This window comes from Phalacrocorax aristotelis, chromosome 1 (assembly GCF_949628215.1).
Source record: "Phalacrocorax aristotelis chromosome 1, bGulAri2.1, whole genome shotgun sequence".
NCBI classification, from domain to species: Eukaryota; Metazoa; Chordata; class Aves; order Suliformes; family Phalacrocoracidae; genus Phalacrocorax; species Phalacrocorax aristotelis.
The window spans coordinates 205,301,813-205,326,536 of NC_134276.1; the positions used below are offsets into that span (position 1 = coordinate 205,301,813).

At 41.8% G+C, this 24,724-nt stretch overlaps 1 protein-coding gene across 1 annotated transcript in view; it reads right to left on the minus strand.

Annotated features, from left to right (window-relative positions):
* Positions 1-7,051, minus strand: part of GSAP (gamma-secretase activating protein) — a 49,204-nt gene extending 42,153 nt beyond the window's left edge. The window contains exons 1-2 of the mRNA XM_075081452.1: positions 6,873-7,051; positions 2,189-2,262 (exon numbers count right to left, since the gene is read on the minus strand). Coding sequence (XP_074937553.1) covers positions 2,189-2,262; positions 6,873-6,957 — 159 coding nt within the window. The 5' untranslated portion in view covers positions 6,958-7,051. The remainder of the gene's footprint in view (positions 1-2,188; positions 2,263-6,872) is intronic.
* Between the last annotated feature and the right edge of the window lie 17,673 nt (positions 7,052-24,724).

Consider the following 24,724-nt stretch of genomic DNA (forward strand, 5'->3'; position numbering starts at 1 on the left):
AGACATAACTAATGTAACAAAAGCATGGCCATCAGGAAAGGCACAGCATTAGCAGCTCAGAATCCAGCCTGTACAGAACACTGCGTGAGTGCTATGCAGCTTCAGCCTGGGCCACCATGTGCTCCCACCAATATACAAACCACCTAGGCTAACATGAGCTTTGGGCAGACGTACCCACATTTCTTATCATGGATGCAGACGAGCGTATAAGTATTGACTCCCATTGACATCAATGCACCTAAGTGGATAACAGCGCTTCCAGTTGATGAGCAGAAATTTTGTTGAACCAAGAAAGAAATGTGTACCACACACTATGAACAACTTCGCTCTCAGAGAAGCATCATATATTTAATGCAATACCACCTTAAGATGTATTTGTTCTTTGTGAGAAAACTCCAGGAAGTATCTTCCAGTTTGCCCATTAGCAAGTAAAAAACACTTACAGTAGAAGCAAACAAAATATGTCAGCATCCTTCCCAACAGAATAAATAGATGCTGGTTCTTCAGCAGGCTGACTCACTCAGGAGAAGAGGATCAGACTACTTTATCGCGCTAAGAGGAAAATAAAAGCAGCATCTCCTTCGGGGTGGCATTTGAGACGTGAAAACTGCAGCACAGCTGTGCAGTTTGCTAGTTCCAGTTCTCAGGCTTTGTCATCCAGCCATTTCTACCACACACGCTGCAGAGGTCACTTTATTCCCAAAATTAGGGAAGAGAAAGCGCAGCGAACATTTTCACTGACTTTCCTATGCAGCCTTACCTCTAGGTTCAGGGAAATAAGCCCAGGTGCTTAAATCCTCCTGAGAGTCACTGGCCTACTCAGTCAATGGAGTCTGGTGGGCATCGGTCCACCTCCTCCACCCCATGCTCCCCCTCCCAAAATACAGGCCACAAGTGGCCAGTTCTCTAAACTCCACCAACTGTTCTGGCCAGATCACTACTGACTACAGTGGGAGCCGACACCTGGCATCCAGGCAGACACCTACGCTCAGATGTGTGAACCTCGAGATACAACTCACCCCTTATGCCAGCTACAAGAGCCTGAACAACATACAAGGCAGTTGGAGTCTGCTGTCAGAAGCCCAAAAAAGCTTAGTGTGAGATTCCATAGATGCTAAAAAGCAGCAACATCACACATACGCAGTACCAGATCTCCTGTTGGGAGCTGGATGGGTTACTTTCATTAAAACCTTCCACAGTCTTGAGCAATGCAAAAAAAACATGACTCATTCTTTAGTGTTGTTTTTGTAGTTACAGTTGTCTTATACAGGCTCCCCTCCCTATGCTTGTACTAAAGGAAACATCCAGCGACAGTTAAAGTGTATTATACCTTGATGAAGGCCTCACCTCTTCCCTTAACTTTAGGGAAGCTGGAGAGTTTTAGCATTTTGAGCAGGAGGGGAACAAGAGGCAGCCCTATTCTACTGGAGTCTGCTATCTCCAATCTGTACTCTTCAAAAGCTCCTCCAGAACCCAGCTGGGTCTACAGATTTCTCCACGATGCACAGAAAAGAGCCACAGCTTGTCTCATCAAAGGGAAACCTTCTCAAGCCATTTTTAAATCCCTTGGAACTTCATGTGTTTCAACCTAAAAGCTATACATATGCCATGGAGAGCAGAATCCTATGCTAAAAAGGATAGCTCCATCCACTTTAAGACATCGAATAGAAAATGGTTACTTCAGACTACTTGCAATAAAGTGCTATAGATGCATCTTCAAGTAACAAAGAAGAAAGGCAAAAGCAGAGTTAGTGTTAAGATGAATGGCCTCTTAACATATATATTGGTAGGAGGAAACATATTTAACTAAAGCAGTGCACATAAATTTAATAGTCAGACTTCCCTGAGAAATTCTGAGGGTGAAAGAATATGCTGCTTATGAAGAGCTTACCTATTAAAGAAATGGCATCTCATTCAGGGTGAGATTCTGCCCTCCCAAAAAATCAACATCAAAACCCCCATGGACTTAATCAGGTCAGTACTTTATTCTCCATTTCATCATTCTTAACCTTTGAAGTGGAGATGGGCATTTTCCCATTGCCCAACCCCACAAGTTGTAATCAGTCAATTTTTCATGTTCTAACCCTCACTGCAAAAAAAATTTTAAACAACAGGACTCAATTAGGCATAGATACACACATAGAGTTATTCTCTGCTGTATCTTTATTAAGTTCCAAGACAGACTTACCTTCCAGGTATAAATAATTTTTCCATTTCTTTCAACGTTTATGACGCAGAGCGCTGATGAATTCTCAGAGGTATCTGAAATTATAAGTATCAAAAGGCACAGGATTTTCATTTGAGCTGGTTCATTGTACAATTTACACACACTTTAAGCAAAGATAATAAATACATTTTTGCACATAAATACTTCTTTGTACTTGCCAGAATTACTCTGTTCTGGCAAGAGAGAGAGAATATTTCTTATACCATGATTTAAATCTGATCAACACAAAATAGTCAAGGGGTTTCAAAGGACAGAGAAAAGAATTATTTACATAAACTCCTAACTTTTCATTATAACTGTGATTCTAATAGCCATTACCTTTTGTGATGAAAATGGAATGTGCTTTTTTACTATCTTCTATTCATAGGAAAAAAAAAAAAAAAAAGCAAATTGCATTTATCCTTTAAACACAACATGGGGTTCAAACAGTTAAATTGCATTCCAGTCCCCAGAACACTACAAGGAGACAGAATTAGCCTGAGGAAAAGCATCACTTGCTCCTACCTGCCCCTTCAACATCCCAAAGAAATGCCTGGAAATAAACATCTTCAGGGATTAGCTCTACAAAAGCATCCCCTGGCCCCCCAAACCTCCCAAAACCCAAGAACCACAGGATTAAGGACCATATATATATGCAATATACCTACAGGTACAAGGGAATTAAGCAATGCAGGATGAGAGATATGATGTGGGGTGTGAATGAAAGAGAAGGATTAAAAAGAGAAACAGATTAGGAGGAAGACAGGATGGACACAGAAGAAGAAAAGCACACCTGGACAAAGCAGGGCCAAAGAAAAAGGAAAACACTAGAAAACAATATAAAACATCATAGTCAAGATGACAAACACACGTGCTTTCCTGATGCTGCTTTTCTGCTCTTTAATCGCTGCAGCCACCAAAAATGTTTTTATCCCAGACGGAACTTTCACAAGAAATGGAAAATTTGCCCTTATTAAAGTCGACAGCCCTAGGTGGAAAGTTTGCCCTTATTAAGGTTGGCCCTAGTTTTAAGAGAAGGGTATCCTGTGATTCACTAAGCATCAACAAAAAGAATTCCCCACAACTCTGGCCAAGCATTTAGTCAAGTTCGACACTACGTACTTTGCAGTTATCACAAGGCGTTGACAGAAGGAAGACATGTGAAACTTAGTTTCACAAGCCTGAAACCGTGAACTGGATTGTACAGCTTGCAGTGATGAGAAAAAACTTTTAACAAGTATTACCAGAAGGAAATAAATTTTGTAGTTTGTTGTGCGAGGACAATGACAAACCTTAGTGTACATTCAACAACATATCACTTCCTTCTGGTTTCAGAGCACTCAAAGTATACTACAATACCACTACATTAGGGCTAGCCAATGACACCTGAAAAAGTCTCACATAACCCTGTATCTGCTCTTCCTTTAGTGGAAACTTCCCCAAATTTAACCCCATCTCAAACTTTCAAGATGAGCACTACAGTCTCCACACTTCTCTCTCATACAATACTTCCTCAGAACAGAGTTTAGCTAGAGAAGGTGGTCCACAAGAAACCTCCATGTCAATTTCTCTATCACCTATCTCAGACACAGAGATCTTAAAGGTGTTAAAAAAGTTGCATGTCAGAAGTGAGTTTCATGTCACTGCACATTGTCAGTTGGAATATGGAGCCAAAGAAGTGGCAATCATTCCTGCCCTTGGAAAATCCTGCAGTAAAATTCCGCATGTAGAATTACCACTTCTTCCTCAGCCCCACAGCTGAGACCAGCATATGAAGGGCTGCAAAAGAACCAACCCAAGCTGCCTGCCCAGCAAGGACTCTTATCAACATACTCAGGAGAATGCAGAGTTTGATTTCCTGAAGGCCATTCTATGCAGCACATACAAAAACAAGTGGTGTAAAGAGAACAAGGCTGGTTCTCTTCACTTGCCACACCCCTCCCATCATCATAGCTACTTCCAGCTCTCATACAATTGGAAATTCTCACATGCTATCAAGGGCTTTCAAGTCCTCAGGAAAGAAAATAAATATTAATAACTATAATCTGAAACCACTGACACAAAAGTACTGTAACTCCTAAAAGTTACTTGCTTTCTGTGAATAGGTATTTCTTTGATGTTTAAATGAATCTTTCCAAATTCCTACCTCCCACCTTCACATTCCTAATACAACAGCACTACATCAGAGGAAAAACTATACACAGACAAAAGCTAAAAAGCAATTTAGGTATACAATTGCACTGGTATTGGCAATGCTGGTATCTGATCAGATGCACCTTCCAGAATTCTTCTGACTCTGCATGACCAGGGGCATATACTGAACAAAGAGTCTGTATTACATTTTAAAAAGCTAAACAGAGTTGTCCCTTTCCCAAACACAAGTCAGCACCATTTTGGGATCATTATGACATAAATGCATAGATTAATTGACTCATTGAATTCATAGAAACAAAGAATCATAGAATTGTTAAGGTTGGAAAAGATCCTTAAGATCATCGAGTCCAACTGCTAACCTATCACTGCCAAGCCCACCACTAAACCATATCCTCAAGCACCACATCTACCCTTCTTTTCAATACCTCCAGGGATGGAGACTCCACCACTTCCCTGGGCAGCCTGTTCCAATGCTTGACAACCCTTTCAGTGAATAAGTTTTTCCTAATATCCAACCTAAACTTCCCCTGGTGCAGCTTAACGCCTTTTCCTCTTGTCCTATCGCTTGTTATTTGGGAGAAGAGTCTGACCCCCACCTCACTACAACCTCCTTTCAGGTAGTTGTAGAGAGCGATAAGGTCTCCCCTCAGCCTCCTCTTCTCCACACTAAACAAACCCACTTCCCTCAACCTCTCCCCATAAGACCTGCTCTCCAGACCCTTCACCATCTTCGTTGCCCTTCTCTGGACACGCTCCAGCACCTCAATGTCCTTCTTGTAGTGAGGGGCCCAAAGCTGAACACAGGATCTGAGGTGCTGCCCCACCAGAGCTGAGTACAGGGGCACAGTCACTGCCCTGCTCCTGCTGGCCACACTATCCCTGATACAAGCCAGGATGCCATTGGCCTTCTTGGCCGCCTGGGCACACTGCTGGCTCATGTCCAGCCGGCCGTTAACCAACACCCCCAGGTCCTTTTCCTCCAGGCAGCTCTCCAGCCACTCTTCCCCAAGCCTGTAGCATTGCATGGGGTTGTTGTGACCCAAGTGCAGGACGCGGCACTTGGCCTTGTTGAATCTCATACTGTTGGCTCCAGCCCATCGATCCAGCCTGTCCAGGTCCCTCAGTAGGGCTTTCCTGCCCTCCAGCAGATCGACACTTCCACCCAGCTTGGTGTCATCTGCAAACTTACTGAGGGTGCACTCAATCCCCTCATCCAGATCATCAATGAAGATATTGAACAGGACCAGCCCCAACACTGAGCCCTAGGGAACACCACTCGTGACTGGCCACCAACTGGATTTGACTCCACTCACCACCACTCTCTGGGCTCGGCCGTCCAGCCAGTTTTTAACTCTCACAGATAAACTGATAAATTCATAGATGAATCCATTATATGTAGAGAACCTCAGAATTTTACCTCAGACCCCTTTAATACGCCATTGAACAGTTGTTCACTAAACTAGCTAGCATATGTGTAATAATTTTTAACTGATGTCTTGGTAAATAATTGTCTTTTGTAAAACCAAAAAAAGCTGCTACTTTCTGGCTCACATCCAAACAAGTTCTTATGAAGCTATCTGATAACCGCCCCTCAAGGTGGGATGCAAGGCAAATATTTTGAGTTAAAAGCAACCACAGGAGCTGAGGTTTCACATTCATCACACAGTGCATCAACAGCCACCTATTTCTACTGAAGTAATAATTATTAGTGTTGGGTTTTTTTGGTTTATTGGTTTGGTTTTTTTAACTAAGGTTTCCATCAGCTTTTGAAAAGCAGAACTGAGCCATCTGCCCTGCAAATGAATAAAGAACAAACACAAGCAAAAAACCACATGGCCAAGAATACAGTGGGGTCATTCTTTTTTTCCAACCACTACAACAAGCACTCGCTACACTAGCTATCGCACACTGCTGTGGCAGCTAACGCTTTTTAATTTTAACTAGCACTCATTTATCACATACACAGAAGTGTTTGAGGCTTGGGGTTTTTCTTCGCCCCAGAAAGGGAAGCAGCGTGGGATAAGGGGTCGTGCTGAAAGTCTTGTTGGGGAGGGAAGACAAGACGCAAGTGTGAAGCAGGAGGAGACTAGCTGTGGCGCGCGGCGGACGCGGAGAGGTGCCTTCGGCAAGTCGGCAGCTCCCTGAAGGCACCAAACGTGCCCGCCTCAGGCGCCCCGGCCCCGGGCAGCGAGGGACCGGGACCAGCCTCCCGTGGCCGGCGGCCCGGGCAGGCGCAGCTCACTCCACCAGGGACCGTCCGGGGCACCTCGCGGCCGCCATCACTCCCGGGGCCGCCACCGGCGGGGGCGGCGCGGCCCTGACGGGAAGGCGCGGCCCAGGGCGCAGCGCCGCGGGGAGCTGCAGGCGGAGGCCCTGCCTCACGCCCGGCTCCTCCGCCCGCGGCAAGGGCACCGCAGGGGGGCGGGGGGCGGCTCTCCGCGGCCCTCCCCGCCGAGCGCGGAGCGGGCGGCCCCGGCGCAGCGAGGCCCGGCACCACCCGCCGCGGCGTTACCTAGAGCCGCGGCCCAGCCCCGCGCCGCCAGCCAGGGGACCACGTCCCTCTGCAGATCAAACTCGGCCACCAAGTGAAGCAGCATAGCACCCTCCGCTCGGCTCGGACCGCCGAGGACGCAGACAACCCCGCTCCGCTCCGGCCCCGCAGCTCCTCACCCCACCGCACCGGCTCCTGCGGGGCGGCCGCCGCCGAGGGCCCGCCCGCTCGGGCCGCCTCGGCGCCCATTGGGCCTGGCGGGTGTCACTCAGCTGGCGGCGGCGCGGAGTGGCCGGGCAGGCTCCCGCCCCCCTCGGCCGGTGGCGGGCGGGGCGGGGCGGGGCGGGGCGGGGCGGGCTGGGCTGGGTTTGGTGAGGTGGTCGCGCCGCGCCGGCCCCGTTCCTAGCAGCGGCGCTCTCTCGCTTCTCACTGCGGGACAGGAGCAGCGGGAGCAGCGTCCCAGAGCCCCGCGGCGGCGGGCAGCCTGCGCCCCGGTGACCGCGGGACTTAGGTGGGCTCGAAGGCCGTCGTTCGGCCGCTGGAGCTGGCGTCCAGGCTCCCTGCGGTGCTCGCTGGGGGAAGGGGGCTCCTTTCTGAGGTGTCACTCACAGCCTGACTGAGCGTGATTTAGGCAGTTGCCTGCGGGTGAGACCTGGTGCCAAGCTTCAGCAGCCCAGTGTCGGCTGATCGGAAGGCCCCAGCCATGTTACCCTGCTTTTCTTTCCCCTGGGAGCATTAGGTGTTTTCCGTAATTCCCAGCTGCACCCCTGTTTTCTGAGGTGATGCACTCTCCAAGTGCTGGTTGAACAGACGGGCTCTCTCTGTGCAAACTGCTTTTCAGAGCTCAGGATGTCCCCTCAGACTAGGCCTGGCCTGACCCTGCTTTTCATCTGTCTGCTAGCAAAGGAGGTAAAGCTTAGTGTAATCTTAGGGGCGGGTTGTGGTTTGCTTAGTTGGGGTTTTTTTTAGCTTTTGAAAATATTTGTAGTGCTGATAAGATGCTACTCCATGGCTATCTATAGCCTGCCTGTAATTACCATTTCCCTTCTGACATGCACTGGCTGATGTCAGCCAGCTAAAAGTGGCATAAAAGTGGATAGGCTGTATGGGCACGCACCAAGACAGATGTATGCTGAGCACGGAACAGCTTGAGCCAGTTCTAAGAGGTAATCCAGTACAAAGTTTTTTCTCCTCACTGCGAAGATTTGGAGCTCTATAAAGACCAGATAAGAATCAGGTACATCTGCAATGTGCAGATGAAAGGCAAGCTGATAATCGAAATGCAAAGCAGACATATGCCTTCTCTTGAATTCCATATCGCCAACTTTTACAATTGTATCACAAGTTTCATAATCAGCATTCTTCTTAAAGGCCCTTGGATCGAGTGGTTGTGCAAGAATTTCAGCTTATATCTTCACTGTTGTGAAATAAAGCTCGAAAATGTGACTGGAATGTTTATTTCAGAGGCAAAAGTAGAAAACAGACAAAAGGTCCCAAATGGATGCATTTTTTGAAGAGATGAGGTGGGGCTAGTTCATGATGAGTATTTGGGAATGACACAACCAGAGAGGCAAGCAGAAGAGGGAGATGGAGCCAACAAAGTGACTGATTCTGTAAGTATGTGCAAAAAGGGAAATTTTCACTTGAGGAAACTCTCCTGTGCCCAGAGCTGTGGAGTGCATTTAAGGCCAGGAGGAGGGCAACTGGCAGAATTTTTGCTTCTGCTGTAAAGCAAAACAAAAAGAAATGTGGAGATGGGTAACAGAGAGTCCCCCTATAACAGCAGGTACTCCATATTCAAAAGGAAAAGAAAGAAAAATTACATGTAGCTGCCTAGTTTGATGGTTCTGCATTAAAAAAAAAAAAAAAAAACAACTGTCGCTGTTCTTTTGTTTCAAAATCAACCATGTCACTTCTTGAAAGAAAGCCCACATAACTGATGAATTTTTCTCAAATATTTACAGACTGAGAATCATATGACAATACTGTTGTTCTAGATTATTTTACACAATATGTGAAATGCATTTTGGACAGCAGGAGCTGCCTGGAGTTAACCAGAGTAACTGCTGTGTCTGCCATAGAGCTCAAGCTGGTTAACACGATTAAAGGAAATTGGAAATGTTCTTAGACAATGAGTAGCTATGCAGGCAAGTGGGTGTGAGGGAGATTCATTCACTTGTGGCCTGTGCATTCCACAGTCTTTATTTGGGGAAGGACTGAAAGAGTTTGTACAAGTTGCAGGAAGAGTTTGTACAAGTAAAGACTTTGTGGTCAGATGTGCAGTAGGAAAAACCTTTCTTGTTGAGGAAATAGTTAACAACAAAATTTCCCCTCAGACTGTGTTTTCACTGCAAAGGACTCTTAATGATTTTTGTATGCCCAATATGTTTGCATTGTCTCACTGAGGTTTATAACTATGCTTTCTCAAGAGTCTCGGCACAGAGTGGGACCTCACCTCCAGTCCACCATCCTGGGAACTGGAAGCTTCTGTGATGTTAGTCCCTGAAACTGAGGCAAGAGAAATTCTCTCAGAAGTTTCCCTGTCTTCTCAGTGAGAAGACAGATATGGTAGCTTGACAGATGAAAAGATCTGAGAAACAGGAAGGGACGAGGCGATTCATGATGACTGTCAGGGTTTAGAGATACAAAACATGAGAAGAGCAACCACCCAGAGCTGGGGAAGATGGTACCAGGTGGAGCTGAAGGAGTTGGTAAGAGCAAGGATCCAGAACAGAAGAGCATGGAAAGAGAAGGCAAAGGTTTATAATCTGTATAGATCTGAAGTCAGAATTCCCAGAATTTAAGTTAGGATTCCTAAGTTTCTCTGTTGTCCAACAAATTATTTGAAATCCACTATTTTCCAGTGGCTTATCCATAAAAAAAAGATATTATTTCTGCCAGTTTCTTTGGTTCAAGTGGTAAAGGTTTCTTTGTGACTCTTAAAGTGAGTCCAACACTGCTGATGACCCGTGGGAATGTCATTATGATTCCATGGTGTAATTATCTGTGCTTTCTCAAAAAATCAAAAACAATTATGTAGAAAAATTACAATAAACCCACTTCTGGTTTAGATAACAGCCTCATTTGTTGCATCCTCTTTAATTTCTAAAATGTAATCCATGCTATGTACAAAATCAAAGGGGAGTCTTAAGGAAGATAGACTGTATACTACAAGGTGAATGATATTTCGAAGAGAACTAATTAAGCTTGTACAAACTATGCTTTTTTGTCAATTTCTTATTTTTGAGAGCTTAATTTACTCTCATGATACAAATTAGAAATACATTTATCTGCATACAGTTGCCAAAACTATATTTAAGAGAAAGTAGATTGTTTGCCTGCCTGTGTGTTTGTATAGTACAGAGGAAATACTTCCAGTCAAATAAATGAGATTCACAGTAAATGGAGAAACTGATGCAGTTCCTGAATCGATTAACTTTAGCAGTCAGACTTTTTGAATTATCAGAAGAAACATAAAATACTGACAATTGATGTCAACATTAACCTTAAAATAGAACTCAGAGTGCCTACCTACCAAAATGTATAAGATACCCCATCTTTCAAGAAACAACAGATAACTGCAGATTTGGGGCTGCACAGTCCTACATTTGGGGTACAAGCAAATGGTCTCACATAAGAATTTGCAATGCCACAAAGAAAACTTATTCCACTGCTGCTCTTTCTCCTCAAGATACCACTGTCTGTTTGCTACAGCCGCTGTCACTTGAATAGCACCTAATACTTTGAAGTGGGATGCGGTTTCTTCTTTCTCTTCCTGTGTTCCCATTGTCATCTGCTGGTTTTATTTTCTCACTTCTAACTTTAATATCTATTTCCTTTGCAACTGTAAAAAATAATTTGCTGACTTAGAGGTCATTTTGTGAAACTCCTTATTCCCTCAGCTGTCAGCCTGGCTGTGCACATTAGAGGCCATATCCACAGGCCCAGAGATCCAGGTTGAATTCCTAGAAGCACAAGGCATTCCTCAGAAACCACAAAGCTGACTCATTCACAGCACATCAAGTAATAACTCAGTATAGTGTAGCGTGCCACCTCAACCCTGATACATAAAATTAAAAGCTTGATGGAAAAGCCATAAGCAGCTAAAAAAACCCTTACACTTTCTTCAGCAGGCTTTACATTAAGACAGAGGGCAATTCTCAGCTTTGCTAGATGGAGAAAGGAGCTCTTGGTTTAAAATAAAGCCCAGCTCAAATACTTATCTCTGCCAAGTGAAATTAATGTTACAACCAATTTCTGACTTTTGCTTCCTTTTTGCTTGCATCATGAAACCAAATCGTGATTTTCACTTTCTGTTTATACTCAGTTTCCCTTTCTGGTTATCATGCTCCGTTAGTTTGGGTTTCTAGAGCCAGGCTGAAGCTAAGCTGTGTGCAGACACAGAGGCTGATGCCTATGGAGCAGCTTCTGGAACAGGGATGTGAAACTAAAGCTTTTAGAAAAAAAATGACAGATTTAATTTTTCTATCCTTTTTTTTTTTTAAAACAGGAATCTGTTCCTGCCTTAGTAATTGGAGGAACTCCCTTGAATTCTTAGTGGGTCTTGACCATAGTGAGGCAAATCGTCAGACAGCAGTAGTGGTCCTACTGATTACACTGTAACCAGCATCAGCATTTTTTACCACTAACAACAATTTTTATGCTAATCACGTATGTGCCTCTCATCCCTTTTCAAACAGTTCATGTGGCAGGAATTACAAAATCATGCCATGAAACAAGTGTTGGGCTGATGAGGCATTGCCCACCGTCCTGCTGGCATTGACAGGTGTTACATACCTTTCAGCTCTCTCAACAGAATAAAGCTTCATTCATGGAAAAAAACATACGGAGCCATAAATCATCTATGTGTTCTGCATCAGGAAATTATACTTAAGACTTCTTATGAAGAATTAATACCTGAAATAATTATTTAAACACATGACATCCTGGCAAACGGCTTATGACTTCTTTGGGAAGTACTGCTTACTGAGGGCAACCTCTTTTCCCGCCATTCTAGCAACAGAGAGTTTATTGTCATCGTGTCTAGACAGTTGTTTCCTTGAAGAGTGTTTTCAGCCAGTCAAACACAAAATACATAAATAAATTGTTTTCCTCAAGGAGGTGGTCAATATGTTTATTAAGCCCTCCAGGAAATGCAAATAAAATGTCTTTAGAAATCAGTATTTTGGTTGTAAAAATAAAAGCTACGATTCAAGGGTGGTAATGTAAAATAATTTTATTTCAGTGTGTGAGAATAAGTTTTTCAGCATCTTTAATCACAGAATATCAATGTAAATCAGAGTAGTTTCACTGAAGTCAGTCAGTATCTGTTACAGATGCCAGTGTTTCATGGACGTGTTTTTCTATGCTTTGTTCAATAATTAATCATAGAAAATAGTCTTTTAACTACTCAGGAAAAAATCCGTCTTGCTATTTATGTGCATATTGAACAGCACCTTCTTCTTTTAGATAGCTTCACTGAAGTCAATAACACACTCAAGCCAATAACACACTCAAGCCAATAACAAATTTCAAGCCAATGAGGCTTCTGAAACAATTAAGGTATTCCTCAAAACGAGGGAGAGGAGGTGAGCAGGACCTAACGAAGTCCCTGACTATCATCCAAGTGGCCTTTTTGTTTCACCCTGGTCTCCCTCCATGGCCCAGGCTCTGAGGCTCCTTTGTTCTTTCCTCAGAGTATCCCCTGCTAGCGCGATGGAAGCTCTGTGAGCACACACTGTCTCAACAGCTGTCGAAGGATCTCTTTGCTCTGTGTTTATTCTTCCAGCTACAGCCTCATTAGGACTCATCAGTAGTGTTTAGAAACTTGCCCTTTTTCCCTTTGTGATCCTTTTGTTTTGACTTCATTTTGCACTGCTAGAGGACAGCGTCCGTACTCTGCAACAGACTTGCAACTCTTTTGGGAACAAATACAATAATGCATTTATCAGCAGATTAGTTCCAATTTCTTTCATTTTTTAGGTGTCTTTTCATTGTAATTTTTATTATAAAATATAAAATAAATACTTAGCACAAATGCATTCCTTCGAAATGTAAGGCTACAGCATGGTAGTGTGGAGATTACAGACAAGGACAGCACAGGTTGAACACATCAGTTGGACATTGTCTCATTGAGCTTCAGCTGTTTTGAAACCAGCGTTCTAGTCTGAGTTCTTTGCCTAGGCTCCTTCAGGTTAATGCAGAAAGATAAGAACTCCAGGGGCAATTGATACGACCTGGTTTACCACTTATTTTAGGGTGCATTTTGCATAATCCAACCCAGTTCTAGATGCTGGGTTTCCTGTCCCCTCCCACCTGCTGTCATGCCTACCAGGAATGTGCAGCTGGAGACCTGGAGGAAAGCAGGTCTGTCCCTTTCTGTGTCTGCCTGCAACTAGATCACATGAAAGGTAATATGGAATGGGGCCCTGAGGGTGTGGTTTGGTGAGCAGCCGATCTAACAGCTCATGACTGTTGAAAGGGTGGTCCCAGACTTCCTTCTCTTCTCATTTCTTTGCTTTCTACCCTCATCCCCAGGTCATCCAGCCTCTTTGTTTGCCAGCTCTGCTGCACATCTGACACCTGCCTCTGTGATCCAGCTCTACTTGCTAACCCACTAAAATCTATTTACTTTTTTTTTAATGGCTTAATTTTCTGCCAGGTTACAAAGGTGCCTCCGGTCGCAGAAGGCTGTTATGAGTGCCACAGCCATTGCAAAGGGAAATGGTGGTAGCCTGCAGCTGGCAGCACGGACAGGAGCAGAAGAACAGAAGATGACCTCCCTGCTTTGGCAGCGGTGAAGTGTCAGACCTGCATGGTCAATTCGGAGCCTTTGCCTGAATTTAATTGACTGCCTTTACCTTAATCTAACTCTCAGATTGAAAGAAACAGTCGTTTTGGCCCAGCATTCCTCCTGTCCATTGCCCAGCCACCACTGGCATAGGTTCCAGACCAGGGAACTGAAAAATAACCTTGAGGGGAGAAAGGACAAGGTGGGAGGGGCTGGTTTCAGTAATATCACCCATCAAGTTTACTGAACCCTAATACCAACAAAAATGAAGATGGAATAGAATAGTTCTATTGGAAGGGACCTACAATGATCATCTAGATATTTTGCAGAACTGGGAACAACCCACTCATACTGGGCAAAGGGCCTTGGGGACTGCTTTTCCTGCTGTTGGTGCTCAGTTAGGCCAGTTTAAGTTTGTGCCAGACTACAGCCTTAATATGGGGTTAATTGTCCATGGAAGCACCGGTTTTGCTCAACTTACAGTAAAAGGAGTCTAGGTATTATCTCTTAGCTGAAATAAGTCAGACAAGTAAATCCCATTCTTACCGTCCTTGGCCTGGTTTCCTGTTTCCATCAGAATCAATAGAAACCCCTAGTTTTTCATACCTTATTTGTATGCTGTAACAACCATTCCTTTGATACAGTGCAACTCTTTAAATCCATTCAAATTAGTTTCTCAAAATCTGAATACATTTCCCTGGCACATCCTAAAAATATCTTTTATTTATTATATGTGTTGATTCCAAACAAATATCACATTAATAAGCAGAGAGGGTTGGGTAGGCGTACGTCATTAGTCACGCAGTGGTTTCTTTTTCCAAAATACTTCCAGAATTCAATCTGACCTCTTTTAACAATGAACTATTTATAGGATTCATAAGGGCCTTATCCTCCAACCCTGACTCAGCCAAAACTCACCGCGACCTTGACCTCCTGGAGTCTATTCTTATAGCCTTACTCATGTGAGGAGCTTTTATTCGCTGACCTGACTTGGGTAGTGTATTCTCATGAGTATGATTTTGCAGGCTTGGTTCCCGGCTCAGTGGGTCTTGGTAAATGTCACAGAATCAAGTCTGAAGGATGCATATATTATTTTTAAAATTTTATAAATAAAAAAAAAAACAACAGGGAAAAATATGCAGCTAAGTTCTGCTTCCAGTACCACGACAATAAATTGAGTGTAATTACATTAGGTTTTTATAGCTACGAATGAAAGCATTGAATTCTCCGTATTTTGGAAGAGAGTGCATATATTTTTAGAAGAAAGCAGTCACTAAGTTTCTGAATCATAACAATTATTACTAAATAAAGTAGTTGATTTTTCTCAACAAGATATAATTGTTTTTAAGTAGAATATTGTTGCGGTGTTAGGTGATTACATTAACACAGTATGACAATGGCAAATTTTTCTGTATTTTTTTGCATCTTCTGTAACATCTAAAAAACTCTTAATCTATAACTAGTGTCAATGACCCTAATTTCTACTTTTCATTCTGATAGAGGATGATACATTTTCAGAAGCTAATATATTGTCATAAGTGGAGCTGGGTAACAAGATATGCTGTTTGTATATAAAAAAAAATACTCCTAGCAATCTATTATCTTTCAGTTTCTTCGAATGACTCTTCCAATTATAAAGATTATAAACAGGTATTCTTGGTGTGTCTTCTTTCCAACATACATTGTGTTATGTATCTGTTTTATTTCCTTTCTTGTTTTCTCACTTTGAAGTGGAAAGGTCCAAATTTTTAGGTGGTTTTGTAAGCCCCCAGTGCTTTTTTTTTGTTCACATCTGATCCACTTCTTTTAATTTACCTATATTTTATTGGATGTGGTGAAAGTATATTTATTATATACTTGGTTCATTGGTATATTGTATGGTCGTCTTTTGTAGCTCCTGTATTTTATTTGTTCTTTTGAATATAAGCATGCAATGAACAGGTGTCTTCAGCTAGCTGTCTACTATGATGCCTAGGCCTTTTTCTTGAGTAGTTACAGTAAAGGTGGAATCCATTATGTTTATCAGCAATTGAGGGAATTCCTTCCAATCAGCACTGCCATGCATTTATCAGCATTTGACTTTATCTGGCTGTGTTGCCAGTTAGCCTAGCTTCACCAGCCTTTGGAGCATTTAATATTCTTTTATAGTTCTAACTGAACTTTGTAAAAAAAGTTGGTAACCTGCAAATGTTGCCAAGGTACAACATATTTATTTTCCAGATATTCTGAAGTATAGATAGGTACCTCCCCAAAGCTAAGTGGTAGCATTTCATTCTACAGTAGTTGCCTTCCTCTAGACACTTAGTGAGACATACTTCATCATTGTGACAGTAGTGCACCTTCTTCGAGGTTTGCTTGAAGGCCATGTAGAAGGTGCCTACAGGACATACAGAGTTTAGCATCCTTCTCCTCTTGTTTCTTTTCCCAGCTTCTTCACACCGTGAGTGTAATGGCCACAACTCACTGTTAAAAAAATGTCTCAGAGGCATATACTTCCTTCCTTGCTTCTGAAGACCCACAAACAGCAGGGGCACAGGCAGAAGGGAGTTGCCCTTTATCAGCCATGGCAGAAGCTGAGGGTCAGCTTTTTTTCTTTCCCAAGACCAGGCCAAGGCCATGGTGGAAAGCAGACTAGGTCTGCCCTATCTGTTCCATTACCAGCACCAGAGGGGACAGTTCTGCTACTGGACCCCAGGACAATTCTTGTCAGATAGGTCAATATGTACAAGCAGTATCTACAAGGGAACTTGCTTGCTAATTTGTTGTATGAAGGCTCCACATGGATGAACACTATTCTTCGACCTGGGTTCAGCTCTTCTATCCGTTCCAGCTCCTTCATGTTGCCCTCATGTTTAATGACCTAATGTCCTACAAGCAGCAGTCTTCGTGCCTTGTAATTTCTTTTTTTCTAAGGCCTCCAGCTTCCCTCCTTTCCCTCCAAAACACAGCTGCCATAGATATCTGTGCCAAGTTCCCTATAAGCACATACAGACAAGCCTCCTCTTCCATTTTTTCCTCTATGCACTCCTTTCCTTTAACCCCAATCAGCAAACACAAGCGTTGAAATCATCATATCTGACATGCTTACAGCTGCCCTGGTGTTTAACCAAAAGCCTTTTTTTTATTTATTTCCTCTTTCTTTCTCATTTCAGGCTACTGGCTCTTCCTTCCACTACAAATGCCACTGGTCCCAAATGGAGGAATGCTGCAGCTGGGCTTGATTCTGCCTCTTCCCACAGGACTACTTAATTGTTCTTGTCATGGCAGGAGTACAGAAATTGAAAATGTATTTAAAATCGCATATGGAATGGATTGTTGTACCTTCAGAAGTGGTCAATTTCAAGTGCTCCCAAGAAAGGTGCAAGAAGCCATGCAGTTGTCCTCTAAAGATGTTCTGCACCTGTCTTGGATCTTAGGTTTCACTCCGATCTCTAATAGTCAGACTGATTTATGCCTCAAAGTCTAACATTTAATATTCCAGGGTATTCAGATTAATTAAAACTCTGCATATTCTTGAAATCCATAGACATATTTAATTCCTTTTTAACTTTTGGGCTCAGTGACCTTTTTTATCCACAGTCTAATTACAGGGTACATGAGAAGTAAGAGAGAAGTAAGAAAGAGAATTATTTAAGAAACTGCCGTCATTTAATTGCTTTGAATTAAGCTCAAACTCCTCCTCTATCTTCCCTATAGCACTTTTTAGTCTTCTGTGCTCTTTCCTAAGTTAATCACAATTAATCTTTTAAATTTGTCTTCAGAGAAGATGCTTTCCACGGCTCTGGATCATTCTTATAGTCTTTCCTGAACATCTTCTGAAGAGGGACTCTGAAAAACTTTTGTTAAAAAACAGAAATAAGCTATATGCACTTGTTCTTCCATTTTGTCAGCATGCTTAGACGATAAGGAGTATGATTTTCCTTTACATGGGCAGAGCTGTTTGTACTATCGTGCTCATGACGTCATGACTATGATTCTGTGGTCACTACTTGCCTAACCCATTTTCTTACCTGCTTCTTGCCTGGCAGGAAGAGAGTGGTCACACAAAACGACAGTGCCATGCAGCTGCAGTAGGGTTTGCATGTTCACACATTCCTGGTGGGGACTGTGGGTAAAGAAATGGGCAGGGTGGTGCTGGGCACGCAAGCCGTGGGACCATGGTTCCTGGTTCTCTGATAGGAACAAGACCCTTGCTTAGTTTTCATGCTCTGAACTGTTTAAGGACCTTGAATTAGATGCTCTGAATTGCTTTCAGGACTGAGAGCCTAAGGACATTAGCTAAGGAGTTGTATGTCCCATATTGTGCAGAGTGAATGTTTCTACACAATTTTATTTTACGAACTCCATGAATAATAGCCTTGAGTGGTATTCTCAGGCTGGGAAATAATATTTATGTCAAAAATGTAAATATGGCTTTAAAAAAAAGTTTTAATTATTTAGGAGCTAAATGCACCAAAGAATGCCTTAATTCTAATTGTCTGATTGCTGTGTGACTTCCCTCTGAAGCGTGGTTACAGTTGTTTAGGTACCTTAAGGACACATTGCTGTTTTAACTCATTGTATTTCTGCTATATCTAACCTGAACTCTGAATGTTCTGGGCTTCAGAAAACATTTCCTTTTCTTAATTACCATAGTGTTATTCTTTATTCTATGCTTTAATTACTGGTATGTACTCTGTATCAATGTTAGTCTCCTTTTCTCACAATGCTGAAATAGTATTTTTGGCTCCAAATGTAAAGGTCAGCTTCATAGGTCATTTTAAATATCAGTACATCTCAGATTGCCTGAACTAAAGCCAGTGAAGTCAGTGGAAAGTAATACAGCCTGCTGCTGATCTGCTTTTTGTCATTTCTGGAAAGGTTTGAAGTTGTTTAATGTATGGAAGGTTTGCAAAAGAGCAACCTTTCTTAAAACCTAGGTGGAGTTAGAAAATTTGCTATTGTCTCCACAAAACAACCCGATGAAGTAATCGTCAACCTCACTGAGAAGGGCAGGCAGCATCCTGCAGAAACACTTCCAGCTCACTGGTCGGGCTTTGTTCATGCAACTGAGAAATGCGTTGAGGAGCAGCGTACGAATGCACAACATGCAAATCTCACCAGTGGTTGTACTTTTTGTGGTTCTCACATGACTAAGAAGCTAACGATCATGAGTTAGTTACTTCAGCCTTTTACCCTATGTCTTGTTATCTAAAGATGGGATCCCCAAGACATCACCTCCCCCAAACAGCGGAGTACACAGAGCACTTATTTATAGAGATCATCTCAGTGCTTTATTTTCAGATGTGTCAGCCTCTAAAGCCACCAGTTCTCCAGCACAGCTAATGGGCTCACCAGCCATGCACGGTTTACTTCTCACTTTCAAACAATTGGTGTAAGTACATCCATTTCAGTGGGCAGCAAACACTGTCAGAGTAGCTCTTCTCATGTCTGCAAACTTTTGTTTTGTTCAGGGCTGCAGCCCCACTGTAATGACTGATCTCTGACCACACTTTCAATAAGAGTTGTCACAAGCAGGGGAAGATAAGTGTTTTGAAACATGCTGTTGTTCCTGGAATACCAGTTCAATCAGAGCAAAATGGTCCTTTCAGGTGAAATGGCATTAATTCACTTATAGGTCCTAGATGCACAAGATTTGGAGTAACTATGTGACTACTTCAGAGAGTGCAGTAGGAGTCATCCCCATGAATGAAGGCGATGAGGAGAGCTGGAAGGCTTTATCTTCTCCAGTGGGGGCTACAAAGTTTCAAAACATAGCCAAAGGCTAATGAAAACATCCAAGTCCTTGAGAATTACCTAAGAAACAGAACTTGTGAAACTATTTATCCAGCGGAGGAAGAAGGGATGGAGTTGTTCCCCCCCCCAGGTGCTTTGCAACTATCAATCCTGTAATACAAAAGCCATGCAAGCAATGTGTAAGAATAATGAATTCAACTAGCAAAACAATTGTGACCGCAAGCTCGGCCTCCTACTAAGCTAAATTGGGTTTGCTGGGATAGGACTAGGTAGGGGTATAAATGTTGCAGAAGCAGAAGAGCACAGGAGTTACTGCTGGGCATGAAAGATAGAGTTTAAATTCTAGCACAATTGTGCACATGTAAGGCATGTATCATTTTTACTTAAAATGGGGTATCTTTAAACATTAAAAAGTAGATTTGTTAGGGTCTGTAAGTACCACAGTAAGTGTCTTCTATTTTTATTTGCCCAACAGAAAAGAGAATATAATTGTACGTTAACTGGTTTACTGGTCCTAGACTGTCCCAGATGCTAGATTCATATTTCAGCTGCTGTTACCCCACGAGTATATAGTTGAAGCTACTAGGACTTACATTTTACAGCATACTTTCTAAACACCATAATCTAATCTTTGCTTAGGTTTCCACCTCTCCCAATCTATCTAGAATACAGAATAAATGCAAAGAGAGTTAGAGGCAGATATTAAAGTCTTGGAAATAAAACTAATAAATATAAAAGCTGGGAAAAAATTCTGTGCAGCAAAAATGAATTAACATGATTAGCATAACATCTTTAAACTTTCTTTTTTTAATTGAAACTGTTCCAGAATTAAAGCCACTTAAGGCTTGTCTTCAGGCCAGACTGACTGGAAAATGTTTCAATTTCAATAAACCACTGTTTGGTTTAGTCTAAAACTGGTAGGACGTGAAAAACTTCAACAAGACCTCATTTAAATATAGTAATGCCCAATTTCGGTAATGTAACATGTATAAACAAGATGTCCATCAGTTTAGTTGGCAATTTTGAAAGATTTCCACTAAATACTCTGCAATCGTCTGAAGTATTTGAGAACCACAGATACTATGCACTTATTTTGCCTGCCATTTAGAGAATAAATGTAGCTTACTTTCTACTGTTATTTTATGCTAGTATTTTTTATTCCCACTTCCGTGTGGTTGGTGCAGTAAAGCTTTTGCTCAGACCTCAGCTAGTGTCTTTTATTCTCTTGACTACTGGTTGTGCCTTTGACCTGCACTGGGGATTTACTGGGGCAAAACAGGAACATAATTAGGTTTTGGTTTGGACCAGAATTTGATGTAATGTTTGTATCATTTGCATTCCATTTGCATCTTTACAGATTATACTCACAGACAAGGTATGGGTGCACATTTGAAAATCAAGTATTAGCTTTCTAGACACTAGCTAGACAGGTAATTTTTCTGGTGGGAATAAAATCAGGATTTAAGGGGAACATCAGTGAAGTTTATCTGCTGCTTTTTTTTGTTTGTTTGTTTCGTTTCCTCTACTATTAATTAGAATCACTATATTTTCAAAGGTGTCATTTCAGGTTTCTGTTTCTATTTTACAGTATTAGATGGTCCAGACTGCATTCAGGTCAGAGTTCGGATTTTTACAGAGAAATGCAATTTGTATCATGAAACGTACTTGTGAGAATTCAAGTCACAAATTTGCTAAAATTGAAGAAAGCAAAAGTCAGGTTTATACACATCAAAGGAGTTACACCAGCAAAGAATTTGGTTCAGAGGCTGAGCTCTGGCTACTCAAAAGGATTTGCCCTCTCTAAAGGGGTGATGCAGACAATGACTGCACCAGGGCGTTAGTTTTCAGTTTGGTTCATTTAAACTATTTCTTTACCAGAAGTGCAGGCAGTTAGTCATGAAAGTGGCCAAACCAGGAATGTATTGTTCTAAAGTTTATGCAGTGAAGAAAACCCAAGCAAAAACCCTTCAGCCATTCTGTCCCACTTTATCAACTCTTCCAAAGTCTTGCAAAGTCAGGGTGATATGAAATATGTCTCATTTACAATAAAATGTTCCCAGAGAAAACTCTGAGGGCATAAGCCACATTTCTGAAAATTGCAATGACTCAAGTGACCTCTTGTTCTGACAACTGCAATTTTAAGCCTCTACTATTCTGATCTGTAATCAAGATAGGGAAAAAGAAACAGTGATGTGGGCAACACAGACAGGACTAGATTGCGTCAGAATATGGTATTTGTTTTCTTGGCTGACCCAATATAATATATAACTTTGAGATAAAGAGTAGTAAGAAAACTACTGTAAGGACATTTCCTTTCTCTTACATTTATTTGGTTGTACAATAGTTTCAGGTTGGTTATTTGCTTTCAGGATTGTTTGCACTGCAGCAGTCTAAGGGCAGTCCTGCCCCTCTGGAATCGTAGTACTGAAAAGCTGGATAGGATTTCAAGAGATCAGTGGTCCATTCCCCTACACTGAGCTGGTCAGGTGTATCCTAGACTATCCTCAATAAAAGTATGCCTAACTGTTCTTAAAACTTCCAGTTTCCTAAAGCCTTCCCAGTCTATGGCCTTCTGATCTAACCTATTTTAGTGCTTAACAATTCTTTAGGTTGGAAAGCGTTTTCCTAATGTCTATGCTAAATCTCCTGTGCTACAAATGAAGGCAGTTATTTCTTGGTTTTCCTCTTGTGGCCATGAATAAGAATCAACCATCTGCTCCTCATTTAAGGAGAGATTGTTTCATTTTTCAAAATCTACAATTATTTAAATAAATTTCTAATATGATAAAATGCAATAATACTGGTAGGATGAGGATTCACTGTATTTGACCTAGTTAGTGGTCTGTAGGCTCTCTCTCCTTTCTCTGTGCCAGCCTACAAGCGTTGCTTTGCAATAAGAGGAACCCTCCCTTCTGCCAGATGAATGCCTGCCTGTGTCTACATGCACCGGCGTAGCCACGAGTAAATTCAGTAACATCTTGCCCTGCTCTGAATTTTTACACTTGTAGGTCAGATGTAGCAAGGACCTAAGGTGTTGTCAAATACCTGTGTTCAGTGAATTTGTCTCAGGTATAAATTTTATCCCACAAACACAGTAACCCCTTACACAAGCTTAACCTCAAAATGGGTAGATCCTGCCATTGCTTCTAACAATGGAATCCTATAAGACCACAGCAATGGCTTTGCAGATCAGGACAAAATTTGATTCAATGTTTTAACCTCTTTAAAATATTTGTAAACATTAAAAGCCGAACGGTATTATCATATAAAGCTGGAGAAACTGTGTTCCGCTGAGTTAATCCTGAGTAATACTGCTGCCCATAAAAAAAGTTTGACCTCAGTGTGTATGACAGACAAGATTAATCGATTTCAAATGTTTTCAGTATTTCAGAAACACAAAATGCTGTGCAAATGGTAAATATTAATTTATCTACATAATGTGTTTTTAGTTGACAATAGAAACAATTATTTACCCCAGTGACCAACATTTGGTCTCAGGTAAGGTACAAATTGTACCTCTGCAGAGGGCTTGTGATCATCCTGCTTCTACTCTGGGCTTTGTAGAGGAAACTTAGTGCAAGCATAGTAAATGGAGATAGTAAAAAGCTCAGGATAGTAAAAGCTTAAGAGCAGCTCAGCAGAGCAAAACCCTAAGAAACAAGAAGTATGTTTCAGCAGGTCCCTTTACATCTGTCCCCCAGCATGCTTTGAAACAGTATTGTTACATACACAGACTGCGCGGTGGGTCTGTGTCATTTAAAGGGGCATTTATGGGGCCTACCAACAAATTCAGACTGTCCAGAACTTCAGGAATCATTAACAAAAAGGGATTTTTTTTTTACCTTATAGTTATGGAAAAATGTCAAATGTGAACCACGTTGTCCAGGCTGCAGAACCGATACCATACTATCTTATTCAATTTGTGGAGATACAAGAGACTTCCAAAGTGTGAATACTTCTGCTTTTCTTTAGGTCTTGTGACACTTTTATAATACTTCTGTAGCAATACCATCTAACTGCTTAAATGCTGGCCAGATTCTACCCTTGACCATTGTGCAAATCATCCTCTGGTATTAATTGAGAAGTAACTAGGGCAGGTGTGAAGTACAGGCTTGGAAATTCTGTGTTCCCGTAGCCTTTCTGCAGCTCCAAACATTGCTGCTGAGATCCAACATTGTATTCCTGACTGCAGACTAATGATGATAGCTTCCCCAAAAGCATCCAGGCAACAGAGTCTTACTCATCAGTTTTGTACAGTTTCATAAAACGCAAAGTATTCTGTTTAAAATTTAATGGGATTTTTCCAGAAAATTCAAAGTAAGCAGGTATTTCCTTTTGGGTTAGAACAGAAGCAACACAAAAATGAAAATAACTCCCCATCTTGCTCCCAGTACTCCAATGGAAAGCCCAAGCACTCAGTTTCCCAGTAGAACTTGTCAGTGCTGATTTTCATGTAAACAAACTACTGCTTAGAGTGCTAATGTGTCTTTGCTATGACTTGTGAGACGTGTTTCACTGTTTGATGGTATTGTTTTGTAGGTGCAATAACAATCTATTGCCTACATAAGATTACATTTTCAAAATGCAGTCTTTTTAATGTACGTACCATTGTTCTGGCAATCTGAATTGCATATAAAAATTAGTATGAAATTTTGCATTGTAAATTGGCTTTTAATGTGCAAATTATAGTGCATGCGCAAAAGTTTTTAGTCAACACATTGGGAAAATAAACATAAAATGCTTTTTTTTTAATGAACTGATAAGGAGTTATGTGGAATATGCAAAAGTATGTAAGAAAAGGAGGAAGGGTAGATGAAATGTCAGCCTTGACATTTTTGTCACTGCTTATTTACATTTTTCACAAATGAAATACAGTCCAATAAAATGCGAAATCAGCTTTTCTTTTCCTTACTTTGAAGCAGCATTTTTAATAGTTAAGGTTAGACATTTACTATCTGAGGCAGAACTGGTCTTCTGTAGTCCTAGCTTTAAGCTATTATGTTCAGTGAAAGGTTTCTAGAGTAAAGACTTCAAGATTTGGTTGTCCCAAAACATGGCATAAAGTCATGGAAAAATTCCTTCTGCTTGAAACGGGCTCTGCTTCTCAAAACAAAGAAGCAATGGGATGGCTTAGCTTTATTCTGTGCTCAGTGCCTTCAGTCAGAAATCTTCTACGGAACAGCATCACCCTCACAGGGAACACTATAACCAGTAATAAGCATTGTTTGCAGCAGATTTTGATTGCAAATATTTCTTTGCACCAAACATTCAGTCACTGAACAGTCTAAATGCAGTAGAGCTCTTTGGAGTTGCAAAAAGACTCAAGTGGGCTTTGAATTAGTTCCAA